Below are 27,884 nucleotides of genomic sequence, written 5' to 3'. Positions count from 1 at the left end.
CATGCTTTGCATTCTTGGGCTGTTCACTGGGACTGTACCCTTTGGAAAAAAATGTTATGATTTTAAGATTTTATGTTATTGGATCTATACATCTGTCTTAGAGTGGTCTCCAGAGGCTGACCCAAAGATGAAGACTTGGGGAGGTGATCCTGAGAAGTCCCAGGAGAAATAAGAAAAGGGAGGAAGGGAAGGTAATAGTGTGTGTGTAAAGGATAAGATTTCCAACCGATCCAGTATTTAGGAAATAGCCTTCAAAGGCACCAAGGACGGAGTCTGCCATGATGGTAACACCATTATGAAATCCCATACGTACCTTGTTGAAAAAGACTTGATGAAAGGCATAACTCTTTGCCTTATAAGAGATCAGTGAGGGGCGCTTGGGTGGCTCAGTCAGTTAAACGTCAGACTTTGGCTCAGATCGTGATCTCACAGCTTGTGAGTTCGAGCCCCGCATCGGGCTCTGTGCTGACAGCTCGGAGCCCTGAGCCTGCTTCGGATTCTGTGGTCTCCCTCTCTCCTTGCCCCTCCCCTGCTTCCACTCTGTCTGTCTCTCAAAAATAAATGAACATTAAAAAATTTTTTTTTTTTTGTAAGTGATCAGTGAGATTGGGCTTGCCAATGTTGAGTTTTTCCCAACTTGGGTACAGGGTGCCCAGGAACTAGCAAAATCAGCCTTTTGTTGTAGAATCTTGTTAGGACACAGGTCTGTCACCCAGGTGTGGCAGAGCCCCTCCTTCTAATGTTTTCTCTCCAACCTGAATAAGGGAGAACCAGGAGGTTCTGGTGGTTAGGGCATCAACTGGGCTTTGGTCTTAAGTCCCTTCTGCTCGGTTCTTCTCGGGGGAGTGCTGGAATCCTTGGGCTGGAAGTTCTCGTCCAGGATCTGCCAGATGCTCCCAAAACTTCATAGAAGCTCAACTCCCAGAGTCTTGCATCAGGAGTTGCTTAGCAGTCAGGCTGTGTGCCGGGAGCTGAGGGATAGTGTGAGGGTGAGGTAGGGAGAGTGGCAGGGCAGGTGGGGGAAAGCCGAGCTTCAGCCAGGTTCTTGGGGAATTTGGGAGCGTGACTTGTGCTACAGAGCTGGTCTCCCCCAACGCCCGAGGGTCGACCTTTTGTGCCCCTCGCCCGTGTCAACCATTGATAGGTTGTGGGCCTCCTTCAGCGTAAGTATAACTTCCCAGGAGGAGTGGTTTCCAGAGGCAAAAGGCAATTTCATGGACTAGGAGGCAGATGGGACCCCTTAGCAGTGACACTCAAAACAGCCATCCCTGCTGAAGGGGTCCAGGCAGGGCCCTCTGGCGTTCCCCAGCAAAGAGACCAGGGCCAGGCTTTGGCCTGTTTCTAGCTCGTCCCCTTTGACATAATTTACCTGTCCTCCAAGTGTCCCTGTTCAGAGTCTCCCCCACCCCCCGCCCTCCAAATTCAGTGTCCTCCCCTCCTCCCTGGAAAAACTTCACTCATGGACAGAGTGGGAAGAAAAGTCAGAAGCCTGTGTCTTCTGCACCTGTGGCTTGAGCTGAATCCCACTGGGGGTTCTCTGGCTTGGGGAGGAGTGGGGGGCCCTGGCGCTGGGTGGTAGAAGACGGACGCTTTACTCTTGATCTGTCTTTCAACCACATTGTACCAGAGTCAACTAAATAGGCCTCAGAAGGGAGTGTTAATTTTCTGCCTCAAACAACCCAGCAACCAATCTGCTTTTATTTATTTTTATTTTTATTTTTTAAGTTTATCTATTTTGAGAGAGTTAGAGAGCATGAGCAGGGGAGGGGTAGAGAAAGGGAAAGAGAGAGAATCCCAAGCAGGCTCCACACTGTGAGTGTAGAGCCTGATGTGGGGCTCGAACCCACAAACCGTGAGATCATGACCTGAGCCGAAATCAAGAGTCAGATGCTTAACCGACTGAGCCACCCAGGCGGTTCACAACCAACCTATTTTTAGTAGAAGGTAAGTATTTTTCTCCTGTGAACAGGCTAAAAGGGCTCTGAGGCATCCAAGAAATTCCCCTCCTTTCCCCCCCACCAACTCAAATGTCTTGCCCTGACACAAGACGGGATGAGGAGGGTGTGGAATGGTGAGAGAGGGGTCAGTTGTGAATGGGGTGTTAATTAAATGGGTGCAGTCAGCCATGCTTTTGAAGTGTCCTTGCTCTGTGATTTCTCCAGGATTGAAGGGCTGTTGCAAAATTCTGGATTCTGGAAGCCAGTATTGTTCTTTTGCTAAACCCTCAAATCCCTTTAGGGGTCTGATAGATTTGCCTTGCCTGCACCCCAAATATATTTGCTCCGCAGGTTATTGTCACTAAGGGGTAAACACCAAGCTGTGTATCTTTTTTTTTTTTTTTAAGTAGGCTCCACCCACCGCGTGGGCTTGAACTCATGACCCTAGGATCAAGAATCCGATGATTGTACCCACTGAGCCAGCCAGGCACCCCGCCCCCTCCGCCCCATCTGTATCTTGATGGAAAATTCAAAATCATAAAAAAACAACAAAGGTGCTTACCAGCCACACCCGGGTGCATGTTGCATTTGGGTATTGTGTCCATAACCTTGACCTAAGGTCTCCGTGACTTTAGAATAAAACCCCTAAAGAGGTCAGCCTGACGTTCTAGAAAGCTGTCTTTAGGACATACTCTATCCATTAGAAGTGAGCCATTACGGGGCGCCTGGGTGGCGCAGTCGGTTGAGCGTCAGACTTCAGCCAGGTCACCATCTCGCGGTCCGTGAGTTCGAGCCCCGTGTCAGGCTCTGGGCTGATGGCTCAGAGCCTGGAGCCTGTTTCCGATTCTGTGTCTCCCTCTCTCTCTGCCCCTCCCCCGTTCATACTCTGTCTCTCTCTGTCCCCAAAAAAATAAATGTTGAAAAAAAAAATTAAAAAAAAAAAAAAGAAGTGAGCCATTAAACCCAGCACACAAGGGGGAGGGGCAGTAAGCTCTACCCCCTAAGGGGAGGCTATCAAAGAAAGGTTCAGATGTGCTGAAACCACCACAGTAATTAATAAATACTTTCAGAAAGATTCAGGCTCTGCACGTATCCTAGTTCCCCTTTAAAAACCTTGAACATTCACCAGGAGATCCTGCAGCTATGATTACTGTGGCTGGCATTCTAGAGATTTTCTGTTTTCTCTCCTTCCTTCTGTATTTATTGTTTGGAATTCCTCTGTAAGGAAGACGTGTCCCTTCTCTTCCATTTATTTATTTATTTATTTATTTATTTATTTATTTATTTATTTATTTATTAGTTTATCGATTCATTTGTTTGTATCAGTAAGGACTCACGGATATTTATTTCATTCTTTGGGTGAGAGTTTGTGTGTGTGTGTGTGTGTGTGTGTGTGTGTGTGTTTTAAATTATTCTCAAGTTAGTTAGTATACAGTGTAGTCTTGGCTTCAAGAGTTGAAACCAGTGATTCATCACTTACATATAACATGCAGGGCTCATCCCGACAAGTGCCCTCCCTAATGCCCATCACCCATTTTCCCTACCCCTCAGTTCCCCACCCCCATCAACCCTCCGTTTGTTCTCTGTATTTACGAGTCTCTTATGGTTTGCCTCCCTCTCGATTTTTATCTTACATTTCCTTCCCTTCCCCTGTGAACATGTTAAGTTTTTCAGATTCCACGTATGAGTGAGATCACAGTATCTTTCTCTGACTTATTTTGCTTAGCATAATAACCTCCAGTTCCATCTACCTTGTTGCAAGGGGCAAAATTTCATTCTTTTTCATTGCCACATAGTATTGCATTGTGGATACATCCCACTTTTTCTTAATCCACTCATCAGTTGATGGACATTTGGGCTCTTTCCATAATTTGGCTATTATCGATAATGCTGCTGTAAACAGTGGGGTGCATGTGCCCTTTCGAATCAGCATTTTTGTGTCCTTTGGATAAAAACCTAGTAGTGCAATTGCTGGGTCATAGGGCAGCTCTATTTTTAATTTTTTGAGGAACCTCCACACTGTTTTCCACAGTGGCTGCACCAGTTTGCATTCCCAGCGACAGTGCAAGAGGGTTCCCCAAGAGCTTTTTTTTATTTTAAATATTTTATTTTTAAGGTATGTCTACACTCAGTGTGGGTTTCAAACTCAATGGCCCCAAGATCGAGAGTCGGACACTCAACCGGACTGAGCCACCCAGGTGCCCTCTGAGAGATGTTTTTGAAATAGGAAAACAGCCTCTTTGAATCAGGTGGAGGGAGGTGGTAAGAGTGTCAGTGCGGATCAAGAGCACATGGGGGATGGAGCGAAGTTCCTGAGAAGGTCAGCAATGATGACATTCAGAGGGGAGGCCTTGGTGAAAATGAGGGACACTCTGTTCTCAAAAACAGGGACCAGGAAAGACTGGACGGCCAATTTTGACGTCAGGAGGGAGTTCCCATTAATTAGCTTTTGTCTTCTCAGTCAATTGGGAAACTGACTTTTGGAATTTAAATTTTCTTGGCCCCAATTCTTGGCCTCCAGAGAAGGGTTTCTCAACCGCTCCACTCTTGACAGTCGGACTGGATCATTCTTCGTTGTGGGGGTTGTCCTGTGCCCACAGGATGCCAGCAGCATCCTTGCTTCCTCCCCCAGTGTGACCACCAAAATGTCTTCAGTGCCACCAGCGGTCCCCTGGACAGCAACATCACCCCTGGCTAAGAACCTCTGATGTAAAATAACTTACACAGAAGTCTGGCAACCCACAGGATTCCTGATCTTAACCTTCGAAAGACTAAGACGAGGCATTCACCTCTAAGTTCCCGCAGAAAGAACTGAGCTGTCCCAGCTGGAACGCTCGGCTTTGTTGCCATTGGTGAAGCGGGGCCCTGTTTCCTTGGGGATAGTGGGTGTTCTGAGCACACAAGCCAGATGAATCAAGAGGAAACACAGTTCTGTTTCTCAGAGCGTCTTTGCTTCTGAAAAGCGTTGTTGCGGTTAGAGTTTTGCTTCACGGTGGAGGGTTGTTTTGCTTTCTCTGTGGTTTCTATGTGGGCCTAGAGAAGCAACTTCGTTGTTATGTCACATGGGGACATAGAAGCTGTTTCACAGGTGAGTTTCCAAAAGCCAGTTTGTTCTAAAAACCAACATGACACTTAACCTAGCTGGGTGCGCATTGGTTGCTGGTACAGTTGTTTCTTAAGAGAGCTGGGGATGTCAGGGACTCTGAATTCCTTTAAGGCTCTAATTTTATTTTTATTATTATTATTATTTTTTATTACTATTATTTTTTAATGTTGTTATTTATTTTTGAGAGAGCGCACAAGCGAGGGAGGGGCAGAGAGAGAGGGAGAGAGAGAAGGAGACGCAGAATCCAAAAGAGAGAGAGAGAGAGGGAGACACAGAATCCAAAGCAGGCTCCAGGCTTTGAGCTGTCAGCACAGCACCTGATGTGGGGCTCAAACCCACAAACCACAAGATCATGACCTGAGTCGAAGTTGGACGCTTAACCGACGGAGCCACCCAGGCGCCCCGTGGCTCTCATTTTATTATCCAAAGATGGCTTGCATTTTGGCCTAATTTTTTTTTCACCTCCAGTAAGTTTTTAACAGCATTTCCAACAGCAAAGATGACAGAGATTAAGGAAGCAAGCCAAGGCTAAGGCTCAAACGACCTTGTGCGACCGCTGATGCCATCTGTTGGCAGCTGGCAGAACTGATGCCCTTCGGAGTTCTGTTTGTTGCCCAGAAAGTGGAAAGTTGGCTGCAGGGTACCTTCCTTGCAGCCTGGAGCTGTGGATCAGAAGGATAGGACAGGGGTGGAAAGGAAGGGACCGTGAGTTTGCTTTACAGGTCCTGCATGGGCTATTAGTTGTTGGCAGGAATCCATATTTGAAAAAATTTCAGAACTTTTTTTTTTAAGTTTACTTATTTATTTTGGGAGAGAGAGAGAGAGAGAGAGAGAGAGAGAGAGAGAGATAATCCCAAGTAAGCTCCACGCTATCAGTGCAGAGCCTGAGTCGGGACTCGATCTCACGAACTGAGATCAAGAGTGGAGGCTTAACAGACTGAACCACCCATGCTCAGTACTTAAAGGTACTAGCTGGGATGCCATTGGGACCTAGAATCCATTTATGAGTCAGTTGTCATCTAAGAAAGTTACGGTCCCAAGGCATTGGCCTTGGGGGGGGTTAATAGAACAGCAGGGAGGACCCTTAACTACAACAGTCTCCTCCAGAGCCTTAGCACGTGGCCCACGCTTGTGGAATTTGATTGGTCCGGGACACTATGAACTCCTCACTTTAATCAAAGAAACTGACACACTATCATGTAAAAAATAAGTACCGTATTATATCTCTCTTTGTTGTGTTTTCAAATACTGTATGTTTGTGTCTATACCAATCCATTTCGGCCAGCAACCCTTCTTGGATACAAAACCGTGATTCCCAGACACTGGGTTTCTTGGGTCCACAGATGCCGTTAAAAATGAAAGCCAGAATGAGTCCAACCAGCGGATACCCAGCCCTGACCACACGTAAGAATCACCTGGAAAACGTAAAACATCCCTGAGGTTGGCCTCCCTGCCGTCGGTACTGATTTAATTCCCCTGCAGAAGCCCTGGGTCACGGGTTCCGCTTTTGGAAGCACAGTGATTCAGGCACGCCGCTCTTCCTCAACGTGTGGTCTGCATTTGGAACCTTGTGACAAATGCAGATTCTCAGGCTCCCCTCCCAGACCTTCTGAATCGGTCTGCATGGGAACAAGGTTCCCGGGTGATCCCTGCGCACGGTGGAGTTTGGAAGCACACCGTGTTGCCTCTGAAGAGGGGGGTGTACTGAGCTGCCCGTTGGTATCCCCACTGAGGACACCTGTTTGCATTTCATCTTTACCATTCACGGTTTGGGTGGCCTTCGTCAAGGGCCCCAGCTTCCGCCTGCTCGGTGGGTGCCGTGGGCGTCCCAGATCGAAGCCACAAGAGAACCCAGGGGCCCTTCTTCTACCCCCACCCGGTCTTGCTCACAGCTAGCCGTTAGAGTGTGTTTCACAGCACTGGTGCCTCACGGCGTAATCGCCAAACCCAGACTCCAGTCTGTGGGTGACCTCTGGGCTCTTCCTGTTGAGACTGATGGTGCGTCAGTGCCGGCTGAACCCGTGAGGACAGGTTGAACCTGGGTGCAGCTCCCCAAGACTCTCCCTCGATCTCTAGCCTAGAAGCCGCCTGTGTTGAAAAGGAGGGAGGCAGCGCCTCTTTGTTCGTTTCTGTTTTTCTAAATGTAAACGTTGGTGTTTGAATATTTGAATGAAATTAAGGCTGTGGGGGCATCTGGGAGGCATCTGACCTTACAAACAGGCTTCATCCCGGTCGGACTTGGGGTTCGGATGAGGGGCCTCTGGGCCGGGCAACCCTCTTCTGATCCAACGAATCCATCCATCGTCTTTCTAAAAGAGATCTTTTTTAGTTTGTTTCTTAAAACGCGATGCTATATGAGAGATCTTTTCTAAATCTGTAGTTTCATTTTGAGTAGTGCCTAAAAGAGACACTGAAGTCCCTGTTCAGCCTTTTTTGGGAAACGGAGATCCTTGGCTTCTTTTCTCTGCCGTCTTTGACAACAAGCCCTCTGTGATGAACGGCCATTCGAAGCCAGGCAGGGCTGTTTTGTCGTCTTCTCCAAGCTTCCCCCCCCCCCCCCCATCTCCTGTACCTCCTGCAAAGGAACAAAACCACCAGAACAAACCAAACTTGGAGGAACAAGGGAGGCTTGTCCCCATTCGTGAAATCCCTTCAAAGGGTGTCACTGAAAGAGGGTTGCTGTGGCTCTCTCTTTCTGGAAGCTTTGGGAGGTCTCCCGCAGATCTGATCTGGAGAGACTGGAGTGCTAATTTATGCACAGAAGCCATTCATTAGTCGAGTGCCAGTGATTGCCAGTCGGTTACCATCCCTCCGAATTCAGGGCTTTTGAAAGGACCCCAAGCGGGGCTTGTGGCTTTTCCTTCAGTCCTTTTCTCGATCCTTCTTCCTCCTCCCGCCTGTCTGTCCTGTGCTGCCCCTCTGCCCTCCCCAGTGTTTCTCTTGTGTTGCCCACAGCAACCCCAGCAGTCGGTCCTGGAGTGGAGGGAGCAGGCCTGGTTACCTGGGAGTCTAGCAATGGTTGCTCAGCAATTCAGTGGAGCCACACAAAGGAATAGGTTTCTGTGCAAATCTCCCGGTTCAAGCGCCCCCCCAGCGGCTCCCCAACCTTGCTGTGCCTGAGAGCCCTGTTTTTCTGGCACCTGAGAAACCAGTTACAGAGACACCCCTGCCTCCCCTCTCCCAGGCATCTGTTTACCAACAGTGCTTCGTAAACACTTTTAACACCTTTCCTTTGTGCCCACACTTCTCCTACACACACACACACACACACACACACGCATGCTCCCTAGTGTCTCCTACTGCCGAGGGTGTTACTGAATCTAATGTCACTCTAATTGAGTCGACAGACAGACTGGGGCAGAGTTAGCCAACGGCCACCCATGTGGCCAGCAGGGCTGTTAAGGTTTTTCTCTTTTGCTCTTTTACCACAAGAAAGCGCTGTGTCAAAAGGAAGTGCCCAAGTCGTCATGGAAATAAATGATCAGGCGGTGGCAGCCAGATTAATCGAGCCATCCTTAATTTGAGGGGGTGGGGGAGCAGCTCTTCCACTAATATACTTAAATCTCAGTTGACAAATGAGCACGAGGTGACTTGATCCACTACTGTACTTATTGTTGTGATTCTTTTGAACCTCATTTAGTAAACTTTCTTTCCCCTGGAATACAATAAAAGTCCCCCAAACCAAGGAGGTAAAATGTTGAGAGAGCAGACCTAAGAGAGCGATTTTTTTTTTTTTCCTGAAGGAGAGAGAAAAATAAATTCGGAAACAAAGTAGTGTTCATTACTTCTATCTTGCCTTCTGATTTCTAAGTGTGCCCGCCGGCCCCTTTAAATTCCAAGGACCGTTATGTTCTTTGAGATATTTGTCAATGACAAGGGAGTATGCTTTGAGTAAAGGCATTTTCTTCTGCAATGTTCATTTCTATTTCAGTGGTTTTCTCCAGTACTTTTCTTTAATTAATACTGTTTATGCTCACTGATGAATAATTCAGAGTCATACAAGCAACAGATGTCAGACGATTCAAAATGACTTTCCCTGAATTATTTATTATTTCTAAAAAAGTAACAGGTTTGTTGAACAAGTAATTGGCAACACAGATGTAGATCAAGGTTTGTCAGCAGGAAACAAGGTCTCCTACTGCTTTTCCTTTTGTTCATGTCACTAACGAGGGCGACACTGAATAAGGGGAGTTTGGCTGATACCAACTCGTAGGGGGTCATTTATTTATTCATCCTGGGTGCCGACCGGGGAGCTGGAAACATGTTTAGTTTCCCAGTTGTCTGTGGATGTCAAAACATGAAGGGGAATTCATCCAAAAACATAATGTAGCCTTGCAAACACCTATCAGACAAAAACTTAATATACGTACCCAGAAAGAGGAAACATCTTTGTTTGCAAAGATATGTCAAGAATAGAGACCTAGGGGGAAAAAACGAACTGACAGATACGTGAAAGTTTATGTATAATAATGTTCTCTGCAGTGTTGTTTACACCAGAATTTTAAAAAGGGTCCGGAGGAAAAAAAAAAGCAAATGTCCAGCAATGAAAAATTAATTAAGGGGCGCCTGGCTGGCTTAGTTGGTGACGCATGTGATTCTTGAGGCAACAGGTTGTGAGTTTGAGCCGCACGTTGGTAGGAGTTATTTTAAAAATAAACTTACGAAAGTATGGTTTTGAAGTTTTTTTGATGTGGGGCGCCTGGGTGGCTCAGTCAGTTTAGCGTCCAACTCTTGATTTCAGCTCAGGTCACGATCTCATGGTTCGTGAGTTCGAGCCCTGCCATTGACAGATGGCTCCTAGCTGACAGTGCGGAGCCTGCTTGGGATTCTCTCTCTCTCTGTCTTTCTCTCTGCCTCTCCCCTGCACGTGCATATGCTCTCTCTCTCTCTCAAAATAAATAAATAAACTTTAATAAAAGCTTTTTAACGTGGTTATCTTGAATAAGTGTTTCTAGACCCAGTTGGAAGACAAACCACAAGCATACTAGTTTTTTTCCCCCTTGGTTAGAAATTTTTCTGTCTTTCATAGACTTTTAGCAATCATCTGATCTGTTACCTTCTTCACGATAGGATCAAATTTTGCATATCTTTTGCCTCGCATCAGATTTTTCAAGTCTGCAGAGTTCCAGCTAATAAAACAAAACAAACCCTCCAGAACTCAAATGGAGGACTGGGGCCCATTCTTTAACCCGCCCCAAATACAGTCCCTAAAACCCACTGATATCCAGATACCTGTGATTTGATATTTCGCTGACAGTCCGTAAGATGCAAGAAAGTAGTTGAAGGGGAGGACAGTAAGAACCGTTTGGTGCTTTGGTGGTTTTGTGCAGGTGATACTTTCACAGCTCCTGACTCATGGGGTGGTAGACCAGGAATGAGATGAAGGGGGAGCGAGGGCGCCATCTCTGTTTTGTTTTTTTTTTTAATGTTTAAAAAAATATTTTTAATGTCTTATTATTTTTGAGAGAGACAGAGAGTCAGAGTGTGAGCAGGGCAGGGGCAGAGAGAAAAGAAGACACGGAATCCAAAGCAGGCTCCAGGCTCTGAACAGTCAGCACGGAGCCTGACGTGGGGCTTGAACTCATGATGAACCGCGAGATCATGACCTGAGCCGAAGTTGGACGCCTAACCAAGTGAGCCACCCAGGCACCCCTGTCTTTTTTAAACTCTTATTCAGAGCTCTGAGAGTGGCACTCGCCCAGTGACAACAAAAATAAAATATTTCCTTATTATAAAGTGATCAAAGAACTGAAAAAGAGTACAGTAAAATAATTTTCTTAACTGACGTTCTTTTGGTCAACATTAAGATGGATTGTCTCTTTGGGGACATGATTCCGGTTTAATCATTGCAAATGTTTTGGGAGATGTTTTATGACTTCTGGTTTTATCGATTTCAAAGGCTGTACGTCCATCTGCCCGTCCACGCATCCCCCACCCACCCAGCTGAGAGCAGAAGGGGCGAATGGGAAGTTTACAGAGAGGGGCCAACCGCCTGCATTGGTAGGTAGCCTGAGGGGACTTGGTACTTTACGTTGTGCTTTTTCTGCTTGAAAAGCATATTGATCTCAATTTTCAAAACACAGCCCGGTTTATAGCTGAAGAGGAGTAAGTTTTATAATGTCGCCGACGCTGTTGGTTGTCGTGGATTAGCCATGCTCTCTATGCTCTCTTCATCCCTATTAACCGGTTTCTTTATCCCGTTTTCTTACCCGTGCTATGGGCACCGCACCCACCTCAGAAGGTTGCTGTCAGAGTCCTGGAAACTCATGCTAATGCTTACTTGCTAGCGAAGCCTAATTAAGATTTCTGTTAAGCTTGAGGTCATTTGTAGCCAGTGTCTTCCAGATGAAAAACAGAGGCCTCTGTTGACACGTTTTGTTATTCTGAATTGGGACCATCCTGACTTTATACCCAAGAATTCATCTTTAGTTCAGTCATCACGTAAGCCGGTGTAATTCTCTAGGGGCGGCTGTCATTATTAATTTATATGTGACCTGGTTCTGAAAAAAAAATATTTAAGGCGGTGGAACCCTAATTTAGGACTTAGTGGTTCTTGCTTGGCCCATTAGTCTGGACCCGTGAAACCAAAATTGTATTGTTATTGTTGTTTTTTTAATGTTTATTTACTTTTTGAGAGAGAGAGTGAGAGCAGGGAAGGGGCAGAGAGAGGGAGACACAGAATCCAAAGCAGGCTCCAGGCTCTGAGCTGTCAGCACAGAGCCCGATGCGGGGCTTGAACCCATAGACTGCGAGATCATGACCTGAGCTGAAGTCGGACGCCCGACCAACTGAGCCACCCAGGTGTCCCCCCCCCAAAAAAAATTTTTTTTAAGATTATTTAATAAGTATAATCTCTACATTCAATGTGGGACTCAAACTCATGACCCTAAGATCAAGAGCTGGACACTGCACTGAGTGAGCCAGTGAGGTGACCCAGGACCTATGAAAATATTAGAACGATTCCCTAAGAAAGCAGGCTCACAATTAATGGCAACTTCAGACGTCATGCTAAGTACTAGGGTTTCTTTTGACTCTCGGACATTGTGTCAATGCAGGTGATTACAACTAGTCTTCCCATCTTACAAACGGGGAAACAGAGACTCCGAGAGACCCATGACTTCTCTCAGTAGTTAGCAGTGTGGTCACAGGGTCCCCACTCCCAACCCCTTGGCTGCATCCTGTGTGTGTTTGTCAGTTTCCCGGTGGCTGTGCTACTGGGAGCATCTGTCGTGGGCACAAGTAGGAAATGTGTGGAGCGTGTTGGAAAGCGTCCGGATTTTCATCTGGATTTGTGGATTTTGTAACAGGGTGTCTGCTGGGTGGCGTGCTTGGGTAGAGCTGGCACTCTACCTCAGCGGATGGGTATTTCTATCAGAGAAGAATGGACTTGCCAAGTCAGTCTGGAACATCAGGAGTTGAAAGACATTGCAACTACGGAAAAAAAAAAAAAAAAACATTATTAAAGATGACTCTTAAGATGTCAAGAGGGAAAAGAAAATGACTTCTTAGGTCAGAAAAGCGAAAGCTATCATGCTGGGCGAGCCACGAGCTGAGGGATGGCTTCTCAAGGGCGGCTTAAATGCATTAGATTCGTCTGCAGTGTGGATTAAGGGACTGCGGGGACTTAATAACTTGTGTATGAGAGAAGGGCCCTGCAAATGTTACACTGTCATAAAAATGTAACTCTTCTAATTGAATTTGGAAGCGATATTAAAATTATTCTTTTGGTGATGCTTCCTAGATGTATTAAATAAAATATCAAGAGTCACAGTTGATTAAGCTGAAACTTGAACATGCGAGAGTTGTTTACCCATGAAATTCTGTTGCTGGGGGTTATTTTGATTTTTTTTTTTTTTCTGAAATGTACTAAGAAATTTCTCCTTTTACGTAATTTATGGTCACTCCGCTGTTTCAGGGTGCTGGAAGATGCTCTCAGAGTCTTGGCAGTGTTTTGGAATGTAGTATATTATCTTCGTGTTGGGCTATGTATATAATGAACACTTTACATATAGTCATGGTGGGACTGCATGAGCTGAATTCTCTCTTAAGGGCAAAGGAAGGGATAGACTATTATTAACTTACATATGGTGCTTGGCATGCCTTGAAGGAAGTAATGGTGGAAAACACACCTTTTTTTCCCCCCTGTGGCCATACGTAGTTTGCTAGCCTTATGTCTGCGCCCCAAGACTTTATGAGAAGATGACTTTGACCGGAGGTGGTTACCAGTGTGCCACTGGGATACTGCTGTCCATGAACTTCGTGAACTTCGTGGATCCATAGACTCCAGAGAGCCTTGTAGAAATCATGAAGCATGAGTGGCAACTGTGAGCGAGGGGGTCTTCTCTTTTCCACCTGAGGACAATCAGATAGGGGCAAACACGAGAGTAGGGAGAGGCAGGGACATAGCATTTTGAATCCAGACATGTAACGAGGACTATAGTAGTCTGACTGACAGGTGTCTGTGCTTTAGGAGCAGGGAAGGTGGTGGCGATTCAGAGGCAGGAAACCCTCACCCTTCAGGCTCTCATCCAGAGTCCCCAAAGTTGTATGTTGTATATTAAAGAGTACTGTGGCATGTATTCCTAAATACCTACATAGAAAAAAACGTATACGAGCACAGGTTAGACCTCAGAACACATGAGTCACACCATTCAAGGTAGATTTCCCTTTCCCTCCACGAACAAGAGCCTCCCGCCTTTTCTGTTATTGCTCAAATTTAGAGAAATTTCTTTTATTTTGCAGAACTTTATGCCAAAGAAGCCAGTGAGTGTTTTCCTGTGTCTGTCTGAGCTCAGTGGAAGGGTGTCCAAGGACTTAATCCAACTCCCATTGAATGATTGGCTTCTGGCAGAACTGTTAATTTGCAAACTCTTAAGAAAGAGGAAAGTGTACATTCTTCCAGCTGCTAAACTTTGGGCTTCATGGTGAATCATTGGGACAGACTTTCTCGGCCGAGTGGGAGAGCTGTTGTGGGGCCCCGGGTTTATTTAGACACCTGGCCAGAGCTCAGACACATGTGCTTGGTGACCGGCCTCTAGGGCTGACGTGCCTTCCCCTAGAAAACATCTTCATATGTCATTCCCTGTATAGGATCATCACAGACTGCTGATTGAGGGAATGAGTTAGGATCACTGACCAGAGAACACCTGCCATGTTTTTCTTCTGCCCGTTTCAGGGATGTCCGTAAAGGAGAAACCTTACTCGCTTGAAAGCTTCGGATTGCCAGGCAGCTCCGAGCAGTCGCTAGAGGCGTTTTCTCCTTGCTGGGGTTTTTCTTTGCCTCTAGAATACTGAGCAGAAAGGAGGGAAAAGAAAGATAAGCCCCTCTTTCAAAATACGTTCGAGTGGATCCCTATCCAAGAGAAGGCCTGAGATTTCTCAACTCACAAATGAGGTGGGACTACTGCATCTGGGAATTAGGACTAGGCCCCATATGGAGTTATTTGGGAATTAATCACCAGTTGGCTGATCCCAGACGTGGAGCACATCGGAATTCACCTCGTGTTGTTTGAAAGTTGGCAACCTGCTTGTTACATAACATGGAACGCAAGGCCTGCCAGCCTTGCCTCCACGTGCCCTGGGGGATTTGCGAGGCTTTATAACTCTTTGTTGAGTCAGCCAGGCCTGCCAGATAGATTCCAGGGGCCTGGGGTATGTCGGACACCGACCTCAGGCTTCGCAGTTTAACAGACGATATCTCTGCCTTTGGGATTTTGTCTTTAGCAACTGCTGTGAACCCCAGAGAGAAGTAAATGAGGGACATGACATGGGCTTTTTTTTTTTTTTTTTTAATTTTTGAATATGTGTTAAAATACGCATAACAAAATATACCCCCTTAACTATTTTTAAAGGTACATTTCAGGACACGTGGGTGGCTCAGTCAGTTAAGCGTCTGACTCTTGATTTAGGCACAGGTCATGATGATATCGTGGTCATGAGATTGAGTCCTCCATCAGGCTCCACGCTTAAAATTCTCTCTCCCCCCCTCTACCCCTACTTGCATGCATGCATGCACTCTCTCTCTCTCTCTCTCTCTCTCTCTCAAAAAAGTACATTTCAGTGGCATTAAGTACATCCATTTTGTTCTATTGCTACTGCTACTATCTGGAGCATTAATAATCCTGTACCCATTGAACACTAACTCTCCATTTCCCCTCTCCCCAGCCCCCCAGCAGCCACCATACCCCTTTCTGTCTCTATGAATGGGACTCTTCGAAGTACCTTATGTACGTGCAGTATGGACCCTTGTGGCCGGCTTATTTCACTCAGCATGACGTCTTCGAGGTTCATCCACGTTGGAGCCTGCGTCAGAATACCCTGCCTTTTCCAGGCCAAATAATATTCCATCGTATGGATATACCACATTTTGTTTATCCATTCATCTGTGCACAGGTAGATAGATTGCTTCCTCCTGTTGGCTGTTGTGAATTACGTTGCTGTGAACGTGGGCATACAGATATTTCTTTGGGTCCCTGCTTTCCATTCTTTTGGATATGCGCCCATAAATGGAATTGCCAGGTCATAGGCAATGGACTCCTTAAAAAAAGAAAAAAGAAAAGAAAACAGAGAAAGACAGTATAATGACAGTGTGTGACTACCCTCAGAGGACAGGACTTGATTGCTTGCTCCGTTTCCTTCTCCCCTCGCCTGTTGCCTACATGCCTCAGTGGTAATCAGCTTGGTGGGGGAAGCTGGCCTTGTTTGGACTGAGATTGCCGGTGTAGACCTTCTCAGTTTGACCCTACATCTGATTACCCCGCTAAAGCACAGAGAGATGAACAAAGTAAATTGAAGTCATACAAATGACTCCTCCTGCCTCCTTTTCTTCCTCTTTTCTTTCCTTTTTCTTCTTTTGAGAACTCTGGTTATGGTGTCTGCACATCTGTTTTAGCCTAAACTCCAGTAAATCAGTGGTGCTGCACGTTGGAGTCACCTGGTTTCGTGCTGACAACTAAACCCTACGTCCAGAGACTCTGAGTTCATTTGCTTTGAGGCCTGGCCTGGGCGTGGGGGTTGGAAGGCCTGCAGGCAAGTCTAATGTGCACCCAGGAAAATGACCACACGTAAATAAATGTTTTCTTCACCCCTCTCTTTATGTCTTCTTTCTGGTTCTTTCTTGTAAAAAAAATTTTTTTTAATCTTTATTTATTTTTGAGAGAGAGAGAGACAAAGTGAGACAAAGTGTGAACGGGAAAGGGGCAGGGAGAGAGGGAGACACAGAATCCAAAGCGGAATCAGAGCTCCAGGCTCTGAGCTGTCAGCACAGAGCCCGATAGGGGCTCAAACCCATGAACTGTGAGATCATGACCTGAGCCGAAGTGGGACGCCCAACCAGCTGAGCCACCCAGGCGTCCCCTCTGATTATTTCTTTAGACCGTATCTACAGATTTGTAAATCTCAGCCCCAACTTGAAAGTCTTCTAATTGACTTTTTTGCTTGTTTAAATTCATGAGGCTGCATGATGTAATTTTGAATCCAAGAATGAGGAGACCTGGGTCATACTCGTGTATGTCATTATCTATCCAGGGATGATAAATTACTTTACTTGTCAGAATCATAGCCTTTTCTTCTTCTCCCCCCCCCCCCCTTTTTTTTTTTTGGTCTTGTCTTCAAAATTAGAATATGGATCAGCATCTGATCCATAAAGAATGAAATTAATGATTAAAAGTAGATATCCCCTCCAGCTCTAACATGCTCTGAATGAGCAGGGGGGATTGATGTGGAACAAGGGAGGCTTGTAGTTCATGAATGTGAACGGTGTCATGTTCTAGTAATGAGTAGGAGGATGAAGAACTTCCCCATAGGGCGCTACTGGGAGATCTGGTGCCCCAGAAGCAGCCTTCAGGGCAGTTCTGATCAGTAAATAAAAGGATGCAAAATAAAGATCTCGCAGGATACGTAGTTAATAAAGCAGGAATGTGGTGCCAGGCAGATTGTTAGAGAGTGTTGGGGACGTTTTAAGTGATAGAGGGAACATAGCAGGACTTGGTCTAGTGGAACAGAGTGCCAGAGGTCCCTGTCCCCCTGAAAATTGTCACCTCCTTGCCTCTTGCCATGAGCTGTTTATCATAGATCTTCTGAATCCTTTCAAAGCTTATACTGTACAGTTTGTTTTTCCCCTCCTCTGAGCCTATTCGAGGAATATGGATGGCCCAAGTTTTTATGTGTGTGTGTTGGTTTTTTTTTTTTTTTTTTTTTTTTCCCTTCTCCAGATTAACACAAGCTAATGCAGTTGGGATACGGTGCCGGAGATGTTAGTGTAGAAAAGCAGAGAATGTACTTCTGTCCTGGACACCTCCGGACATGGAATTTTTCTTCCATGGTGACTTCTTAGGCCCATGGGAAAGTAAGAGGAGGTGGCCTCTTGGGGTGGGGGTGGGGGGGGTGGCACCTTCTCTGGAACCGCCCCATAGCGTGTGGCCGTCAGGATGACGCAGAGAGGCGTGTGAATACAGCCGGCCGCTGCAGCTGGTGCACTTGACTCTGGGCGGCATGTTCCCAGGAACCCGCAGGACACTGAGGACCGTGAGTGATGTAACCCAGATCTGCCAGATGTGGGAGCCAGCGTGAGTCACGCTGGACGATTCATTAAGAAACGTTTTCTGGGTCATCTGGGTGAGGAGTCCTGGCTCTTTTCCCTGCCATCTGGGGTTGGAGGCACACGTCCACACACCAGGAATCCCCAAGTTCACTAACATCTGTCTAAAATTACAGCCCCGTTCTCTGAGCTGACACGGTGCAGAGCCCAGACTCTCGGATGGTCCCTGCCTTGTAATTTGCTAAAGGATGTCATCACTTTGGGCAGTAGAAGGTGGGGGAAAGTCACTTGATAAAACCATACATGTGAGTTGCTATGAAGTTTCTGTATATTCGACTAAGATCAGAAGGGGGATGGGATGTTGTGAGAAGACAGAACTCTGTGGGCGCGGGGCCAACAAAATGCCAGGGGTCGTCTTTTTTGTTAGATGCGTGTCAGACACCTCATGGTGGGTGAACAAGTGTATTTCTTTATTTATTTGTTATTTTTTTTAATGTGTATTTATTTTTGAGAGCGAGAGCGAGAGAGAGACCCACAGAGTGCAATCAGGGGAGGGGCAGAGAGAGAGGGAGACACAGAATCCGAAGCAGGCTCCAGGCTCCGAGCTCTCAGCACAGAGCCCGACACGGGGCTCAAACTTGTGAGCGCCAGATCATGACCTGAGCTGAAGTCGGACGCTTAACCGACTGAGCCACCCAGGCGCCCCAGAACAAGTGTATTTCTAAAGTGCTTTTTTTCTTTGAGAGAGAGAGTGTGTGTGCACATGTGAGTGGGAGAGTGGGACAGAGGGAGAGAGAGAGAATCCCAATCGGGCTCTATGCCCAGTGAGCGGAGCCCAACGCGGGGCTCCATCCCATGACCCTGGGATCATGACCTGAGCCGAAATCAAGAGTCAGGGGCTCAACTGACTACACCCCCCAAGGTGCCCTAACAAATCTATCTCTAAAAAGTTGTAAGCTGACTGAAAAAAAAATTCCTCACAGATGTGTAGCATATAACCAGAAAAGTGCATGCATGCATTGCTGGCCAAAATTTCACACCCTGTAATGGGTTGAATGGTGGTCCCTGGAAGCCTGTGAATATGACCTTATTTGGAGGGAGGTCTTTGGAGATATAATTAGATAAGAGATCTTGAGGTGGGATCGTCCTGGATTCCCCAGGTGGGCCCTAAATCCAATGGCAAGTGTCCTTATAAGAGACAGGAGAGAAGACGCAGACATGGAGGAGAAGTCCACATCAAGACAGAGGCAGAGAAGGGGGAGTTCCAGCCATAAGGAACAGCTGGGGCCACCAGTAGCTGGAAGAGCCGAGAAGTGGATTGTCCCCTCGAGCCTTCAGTGGGGGGAGCTGGTCCTGCTGAGACCTTGAGTTCTGACTTCGGGCTTCCAGAACTGGGAGAGATACATTTCTATTGTGTTAAACAACCAAGTTTGTGGTAATTTGGTATGGAAACTAAGATCAAGAAATAGAATGTTACCAAAACCACAGAAACTCACCTTATGCCTCATCCTGAATTCACACCACCCCGGGGTAACCACTCTCCTGACTTCTAACATCAGAGATAGTTTTTATGTTCTTGGAATTTAATTAAATGGAATCATATAGTATGTAGTCTTCTGTATCAGGTTTCTTCCATTCAACCCTCTATTTGTGTCTATGTTATTGTGTGTGTGATCATTGTTTTGGCCATACAATACGATGTGAATATGCCAGTCTTTACTTATTCTTTTCCTTTTGGGGCCATTTGAGTAGCTTTCCTTTTAGGGCTGTTACAAATAGCGTTGTTATGGATTCTGTTATATGGGTTTTTTTGGTGAACACGTGTTCATTTTTGTTGGTTATATTCTCAAGAGTTGAAGTGTTGGGTCATAGGCTACTTATATGTTCAACTTTAGTAGATACTGCTAAACAGTTTTCGAATTAATTTAAAAAATTTTTTTTCAACGTTTATTTATTTTTGGGACAGAGAGAGACAGAGCATGAACGGGGGAGGGGCAGAGAGAGAGGGAGACACAGAATCGGAAACAGGCTCCAGGCTCTGAGCCATCAGCCCAGAGCCTGACGCGGGGCTCGAACTCACGGACCGCGAGATCGTGACCTGGCTGAAGTCGGACGCTTAACCGACTGCGCCACCCAGGTGCCCCTCGAATTAATTTTTAAAATAGCCAATCACATTCAGAATTCTTTTGTTAAATGGAGACTCCAACAATGAATTCAATAACCATTCTTTAATGGGATATTGTGCAAGAACCAAGTGTTGGACATAGGGTTTTCTAGGAGCAAGGCTCCCCTCCTTAGATCAGAACTCTGCATTCACAATGAGGAATGCCCCAGGTCTCAGAAGAACCCATTACAGGTCTGGGCAATTGTTAGAGCACCCCACTTTCTGGTGTGTCAGAGAAGCTGGGCTCCTGACTGTAAATTTTAAATACACCTCACCCATCAGTGGCCCAGCTGCTGGATCTCCATCTTGAAACTCAGAAATAAATTTGCCGTCTTATAAGACGTATATAAGACATTAATACTTCTTATAAGCCATATTAACTTTCCAGCTTTTGAGTCTGTGTTCTATAACTTAGAAAGCAATCAAATGATATGAAGCAACCAGTAAACAAGTAAATCTGTACATGAAATAAAGAATACATCGTTTCTGATCGTGACAAAAGCTGAGAAGACAGTCAAGTCAGATGTCGTGGTTGAGTTTGGAGGGAGTGTTCCCGAGCCTTTTTTTTATTTTTTGGCCTGGGAACCTTTTTTTCACTTTGGGAAATGTTGCTTTTGCTGTGTGACTGGAGTTTTGTGAATTCTAATCTTTTCTTTCTGGTTTGTCATTAGTTTTACTCATCCTAAGTTTATTAAAAATAACTATCTTGGTTCTCTGCTATTTTAACTACTGTTAGGTTAGAAATATGGGCGTGTGTCGCTCAGTGTGATTCTTCTAGTGACCAATAACAAGGCATTTGGCCGAAGTTAGACTCAGAGCTGGTGGCCATTATTAGGTGAGTTAACAGCTATAGCAAATGTTGTGCCCTCGCCTGTATCCCTTCATCCTCACCACTGCAGTGCACGCTGGCCCGACTTCTGACTTCCAGCAGCTGCATTTCTTTGCTTGGGGACTCTTCTGGCCTGTAGGCTACCTTGCTGCCCATGAACCAGTGCTTCCTGGGAGCAGCCTAAGTAATGACTGACAGGTGTATCAATACCCCAGCCCCCTCACCTGCCAGGGTGGGTAAATCTAAAGAATGTGTCTACATGGGTTTTGAGACTTCCCCAGTGGGATTAAGCCCAGTTGCCCAGAGTGGTAATTGGCTTGAAACATGTCATTTATTTCCTATTTCTTCTTCCCTATAGCACTTCCCCATTCCCTTTAAATTGTTCGCATTTGAGTTCTTTTCTCAGCATATGCTTCTGAGGGAACCTACACTGAGCACGAGCCAATGTCAGAATCAAATCTATGAGGTTGAATTTCCCTTCCGGTGATCTACTCGGAGAGATAGCCAGCCGCGTTGTTGAGCGGGTCAAGACAAATGAAAAACGAGAAAACAGTCCGATGGCATAAGTCTACAGAATTCTTGCAACACGAGGGAAATATCCACTCAGTTCGGGAATGAGATGCCACATTCTCAGTGGCTGTCTTGACCAATGAATTCGGCAACAGTACATTGCATACTTGATAAATAATGCAAGTTAGCAGGTTGAAACTGCTTATTAGACAACAGAAATTCTGCGTTAAGTAAGCCAGAATGATGTCTTAGGTGATTGATAGCTGCCCACTTCCCGTTTAGACATTTGCAAATCACATTTCTGATTTTATTTGTTTATTTATTTATTTATATATATATTTTAATGTTTATTTAATTTTGAGAGAGAGACAGAGCAGGAGTGGGGAAGGGGTAGGTAGAGAGAGAGGGAGACACAGAATCCGAAGCAGGCTCCAGGCTCTGAGCAGTCAGCACGGAGCCCGATGTGGGACTTGAACTCACAAACTGTGAGATCATGACCTGAGCTGAAGTTGGACACTCGACCAACTGGGCCACCCAGGCGCCCCTGATTTTTCAAAAAACTTAGTGGCTAAGTGTAGATTTTAGCTCAGGTTATTTCAGATCACCTAAAGAACTCGACATTTCTCTTGCTGGGCATCTTGTTACACCAACATAAGGAGGTAAAACGGGAAAAGGTTGATGCCCTCACTAGCTCAGTCGACCTCCTAATTAGTCATACTTCCTTTCTTGAGAAGCAGAAATCTATCAAAAATCAAAATATGGTAAGTTTATTTTTCACTTCCCAGGAAACACACTCAGAGAAGGTAGGATGGTTTACGGATTTGGGCCACAAACTTAAACTTGTAAAGACAACCCTGATGGGGATCAAGGGTTTCTCAACCTGGAGCTTGTCGCGGAAGTATTGCCAGCCAGAGGGAATTCAGAATAATAGTACATCCATTTTGATGATAAAATCACATTTAAAAGACTCAGCCTATTTTCTAGTCTCATTTCTAGTGGTTTTGAAAAGCCGTTGGCGATTTATTGTTTGTCGCCGTTCTTCAAATCATTGTAGTTCCCCCTTACCCTGGGCACGGGAGAAGGGTGCTCCTGGACGTCTGTCACGGGTGAGGCCACGTGTGTGACTGGTTCTGGCCAATGGGTTGTATCAAGAACAACATAACTGCGACACTCAGCATTTGCTTGCTGGTTGTGGAGTCTCCAGAGTTCTCGCTCTCCTTTTCGTGTGGTGACCACAAGGCTGGCGATGGTGACCGCTCTGTCAGCCTGGGTCTGGGACGATCAGGACACCCCATTGACTTGCAAGAGCAAGGAGTAAACTTGGGGCGGTTTTGAACCTTGGAGATCTTGGGGCTCTTTGTTGCCTCAGCAGAACTGGCCGGTCCTGACTGATACGGGGACTCCCAGGGAGAGAACTTGAGCTGATTCCCCTTTGTTGTCACAGTGACCTTACTAGAGAGGTTTGTTTGTTTGTTTGTTTGTTTGTTTAGACTGAAGACGTCGAACCGGAATGTAAACGGTCCTATGGAAATAAATGTCTTTGGGGCGCCTGGGGGGCTCAGTCCGTTGAGTGGCTGACTTTGGCTCAGGTTGGGATCTCACGGTTCATGGGTTTGAGCCCCGCATTGGGCTCTCTGCTGTCAGCACAGGGCCTGCTTCAGATCCCGTCTTTCTCTCTCTGCCCCTTCCCCACTTGTTCTCCCTCTCTCCCTCTCAAAACTAAAAAAGTAAAAATAATTTTAAAAATTAAAAAACAAAAAAGAAAGAAAGAAATGTCTTTGGGGGGCACCCTGAGTGGCTCAGTCGGTTAAGTGACTTTGGTGGAGGTCATGATCTCACTGTTATTGGTTCGAGCCCTGCATCGGGCTCTCTACTGTCAGTGCAGACTGATTGGAAGCCTCTGCTCCCCTCTCTCTCTGCTCCTCCCCTTCTGTCTCTCTCTCTCTCTCTCTCTCTCTCTCTCTCTCTCTCAATAATAAATATTAAAAAAAAAAAGAAAGAAATGTCTTCAGATATGGGACAGTTTATAATCGACCATCTTTTATTTGATTTTGATTTTTTTCCCCTTTCCTTATGTTTAGGTTTTTGGAAATTCTGAAATACAAATGAATTTTTGGTGTTGCTGGGAGTTGAATTTCGAGAAGAAAATGTTGCAGGAATTTTAGCCAGCACTTTTGGAGCAGGGCCAAGCATAATACTTGTCCTTACAGGAAAAAATGCCGGAGAGCACAACTTGAATTGGGGGAAAAAAAAAAAAGAACAAAATTTCAAAATACCACCCACCTCTCCAACAAACACTTTCATGAGGGAGACATTTCCCCTTGCCCTTGATTTTTCTTCTCCATTTCCTCCTCCTATTTAACTACAGATTTTTGCATGTAGCAATTCCCCCATGTAAATTACGGGGAAAACATTTTCAGCTTTCTAACAACATTACCAAATGTGCAGCTTTTTAACTTGTTCCAAAAGGCATCCGTGGCTCTCACCGAGTCCTGTAAACGTTATCACTGGTCTCTGCAGAAACCAAGTGAGGCTGAGTCCCTTTGTGCAGGTTGTACCCCAAACTTGCATCCCAGTCTCCCCGTGTTTACTGTGAAATTGTTGGGTCTGCTTCACATTCCTAAATTTGAATTTCCTTCTGCATGGGAAGCACTCACGGTTCCCCTCTGGTTGAGCCCTCCTGAGAGTATGAGGGGCGATTAGTTCTAGAAAACATGGTTTCATTTGTGTCAGGCCTCTGGAATGGTTTTAACCGGGACCCATGCATGGTTTCTGAAAGAGTCCGTGTTACCACCGGTTAAGAAAATTATTTCTGTTTCGAATAGAGAAAATTAAGGGTGATGATTTTTAACAGTCTTAATTCTGCCTTTCTCTGCAGAGCTCACCACAGTAAAAAAATGTGCTATGTACCTTTTTTTCAGAGCTTATGCTGTACATTTGCAAACATAAGATTAAAACATAGGGGCACCTGGGTCGCTCAGTTGGTTAAGCGGCCGAGTTTGCTCAGGTCATGATCTCACGGTTCGTGGGTTCGAGCCCCACGTGGGGCTTTGTGCTGACAGCTCAGGACCTGGAGCCTGCTTCGGATTCTGTTTCCCTCTCTTTCTGCCCCTCCTCCACTTGTGCTGTGTCTCTGTCTCTGTCTCTGTCTCTCTCTCAAAAATAAAAAAATAAACAAAAAAAGATTAAAACATAGAGTTTTTTTTTTTAACATAACTGTCCACACATGACACATTATTATAAACTTGCTTTTTTGAAACTTCATTTATTTTTTATTTTTTAAAAATGTTTATTTTGAGAGAGAGACAGAGAGAGAGGGAGAGGGAGAGGGAGAGGGAGAGAATCCCAAGCATGCTCTGCGCTGTTAGCCCAGAGCCCGACGTGAGGCTTGAACTCACCAACTGTGAGGCCACGACCTGAGTGGAAATCAAGAGTTAGTCACTTCACCGGCTAAGCCACCCGGGTGCCCCTTAGAACTTAATTTATAATTGGAGTCTCTCTGTGTGGCTACACGTACATCGCCCACACTCTTTTGAATAGCAGCTCATTACATAGATGAACAAAAACGTAACTGTGCCCTCAGTGATGGACATTTAGGACGTTTGGGGTTTTGCTGTTATTACAAATGAGCTAAATCTCTGTCTCCACAAACCCATTTGTTCGCTTGTTCATGTTGTCATGCATACGTGTATGTATTTCCCCCCAGGATGGATATCTTAAAGGGGAACTGCTAGACCGCAATGCCCACATCTTCATTTTTGGTAGAGCCTCTTGCCTTTTCAGAGCCAGACCGCTTTATAGCCCTACCCACGGTGAGCAGGGCAGATTCTCCGCACTTTCTCCAATGCTGCCATTTCGTATTTCGTATTTTAGTTTTCGCTAATCTTCTGGCTAAAAATATCGGGAGTGACTTAATTTGCATTTCCCTGATTCCTAATGAGGTTGACTAATCTTTTCTTTAGGTTGATAATCCATGTGTATATCCTCTTAGTAACTTGCTTCCAGATATCTTTTGCTCATTGTTTTTCTTAATCAGGTTGTTTATCCTTTTAATTGATTTTAGGAACTCTTTATATATTAGGACTGGGGATCTTCAGGAATAGGTTACAAATATTTTCTCCCAGACTATCGTTATTGCTTATGTGAGTATGTCTTTTATTGTAGAGGAATTTAAAATTGCTTCCTAGTCAATCCGTCAGTCTTCTCTCTTTGGTTCCTAGATTTCATGTCTTGCTTTGAAACGCCTTCTACAAAAATATTCTCCTCTGCTCTTTCATATAGTAAATTTAGAATCTGACTCTCTCCATATAAGAAGACAATTCCTCTCTAAGTCTCTCCATTTATTCCAGGTCTTTATTTATTTATATTTTTTCAATGTTTATTTTATTTTTGAGAGAGAGCAAGAGAGAGAGCATGAGCAGGGGAGGGGCAGAAAGAGAGAGGGAGAGAGAATCTCAAGCAGGCCCCACGCTGTTAGCACTAAGCCTGACGCGGGGCTTGATCCCATGAACCGTGAGATCATGACCTGAGCCAAACTCCAGAGCTGGATGCTTAACCGACTGAGCCACTTAGGCAACCCCCTCCCGCCCCCGCCCTGGTCTTTATTTTTAATGTTTTTCCATAAAATTTCATTTCTCTCTTCATATAGGCCTTGTACATTTTTTGTCGTTGTTAGATGGAGTCCTAGGCGTCGTATGGTTTGGGTTGCTACTGTGAATGGGATCTTTTCCAGAAGTCTGAGCATTTGATTATTTTCCCAGCTTCGCTCAGCAAACCAGTGAGGACTATATATTTTTTGCTGGTGTCTTGCCTTTGTCTTGCGAACTTAAATGGGATGGTGGCGCCGGAACAATCTCACTTTCTCTCTTTGCTTTGGTGGGCGGTACATGGCGCATGGTTGGGTTAGTGATGGCGGCAGTGGTGGATAGGGGAAATACCGCCCGCAGAACCTTAGCTTTGCATGCCCGGTGACACGACTCGGCCGTGGCTTTCCTTGACTCTCTTTAACAGCCCATGCTTCCAGCAGGAAACAGGGTTGCTCAGTAAAGATAACGTTGCGAACTTAATAAGGAATGTCTGGCGGTTTTATCTCTAAATTTGAATCCTCTGTTGTTGTCGTTTTTTTTTCCAGTTACTTCTGTTTCCTTCTCTTCCACCCTAATTACTGGCTCTCTCTAGAGTTGCCAGATAAAATATAGAATGCCCAGTTAAATTTGAGTTTCAGATAAAGAATGAACAATTTTTTTTTAGTATAAGTGCCCCAATGGGACATACTTATACTAAAAGTATATATATATATTATTCATTGTTGATCTGAAATTCAGACTTAACTGGGTGTCCTATATTTTTCTTTGTTGAATCTGGCAACTCTGGCTTATCTAATACCAGAGACAAGATCTGTCCCCTCAAGGAACTTACCTTTCAATGATGGAGAAAGACTTGGGGAACTCTCTCTCTTGTCCTTAATACAGAGGGATTTTCTGACAAGACAGCAAGCTCTCTTTATAAAGGTGAGCCTTCTCATACGTGGTCTGCCTCTGTCGGTACTGGCTAATTTCCCCTCTAATAGCCACGTCCCCCTTTCAGACCAGTGCATCCTCCCGGCTTTTGTCTCTGCTTGTTTTTAAACTGCAGTAAAACACACACACACACACACACACACACACACACACACACACACACACAAAACTACATAGCATAAATTTACCCTCTCAACAGAGTTGCCCTGTTTTCTTATGTATCAATTACAGCTTTTTGCTTTTGTTTTTTTGGAAACGACTTCCCTTTCATTTTTACAGGAACAAAAAATAACATGGTTTCATTGTCTAGTGCGATTACCAAGCTCTTGGTTCCATGACATCCCCTTACTTCTTAGAGCCACTGTCATCTTGCCCCATCCCACCAGGCCCTGCCCCCTGCCTTTCTCTGCCATGGCTCAGCATTTTCTTGGATTGCTGTCTTTCTCTATTTTGTTCTCTTCCCTTATTTTGAAGCCTCTTGAATGCGTATCGCTCAGGGAACGTACACAAAAGAAAAAGTATGGGAGAGTTAACGGTTCTGAATTCTAGCATGCCTGAAAATATCTTTTTCTTAAATGTTTATTTATTTTGAGAGAGAGGGAGGGAGAGAACATGAGCAGGGGAGGGGCAGAGAGAGAGAGAGAGAGGGAAAGAGAGAATCCTAAGCAGGCTCCATGCTGTCAGCACAGAGCCTGACACGGGGCTTGATCCTACAAACCTTGAACTCATGATCTAAGCCGAAACCAAGAGTCCGATGCTTAGCTGACGGAGCCACCCAGGTGCCCCTGCCTGAAAATAACTCAATTTTTGTCTGCTGCTTTGCCCGTGCCTCAATTGCCTCATCTGTATGACGAGAGTGATCATAACTGTACCTACCTCTTAGAGTTATTAGTGAGGATTGGGTGTGTTAGTGTGTGAAAAGCTGTTAGACGATCTTTGGTACATAATAAATTTGTCCCGTAAATATTAGCTGCTAATGTTGTAATTGAAGCGCATTTAGATGCACCGTGGCATCCAGCACTCTGAAAACATCGTATGGGCTAACAGTAAAGCGGTCAGATGAAAGTTCGTGTGATTAAGTAAACAGTCCTATTTCCACAGTTGCCCCATAGGCTTATGAATTATTTCTTAGTGTTTTTCTTCCCTTCGTTCATAAAGTCGCAATCAGTGTTTTAGGATTTACTTGTACTTTTTTTTTTTTTTTTTTTTTTTTTTTTTTAGGTCACTAGGCTCTTCTCAGCTCTCGGGGGGGTTTTTAGTAAAGCACAGTCATTTCCAGGA

General features: G+C 45.3%; 1 protein-coding gene across 9 annotated transcripts in view; it reads left to right on the top strand.

The window, feature by feature from the left end:
* The window catches only part of PITPNC1 (phosphatidylinositol transfer protein cytoplasmic 1), a 275,970-nt gene that overhangs the window by 80,612 nt on the left and 167,474 nt on the right, over positions 1-27,884 (top strand). The window contains exon 1 of one of the 9 annotated variants that reach the window (XM_019818127.3): positions 4,114-5,025. The exons of the other annotated variants lie outside the window; for them this stretch is intronic. Within the exon in view, the coding sequence (XP_019673686.1) occupies positions 4,993-5,025 (33 nt within the window). The 5' untranslated portion in view covers positions 4,114-4,992. Of the gene's footprint in view, positions 1-4,113; positions 5,026-27,884 lie in introns of those variants that run through there. 9 annotated transcript variants of the gene reach the window in all.

This window comes from Felis catus, chromosome E1, assembly GCF_018350175.1.
Source record: "Felis catus isolate Fca126 chromosome E1, F.catus_Fca126_mat1.0, whole genome shotgun sequence".
Taxonomy (NCBI): Eukaryota; Metazoa; Chordata; class Mammalia; order Carnivora; family Felidae; genus Felis; species Felis catus.
Note: the sequence above shows the minus strand (reverse complement) of the source record. Positions and strands in the feature narration are given on the sequence as shown.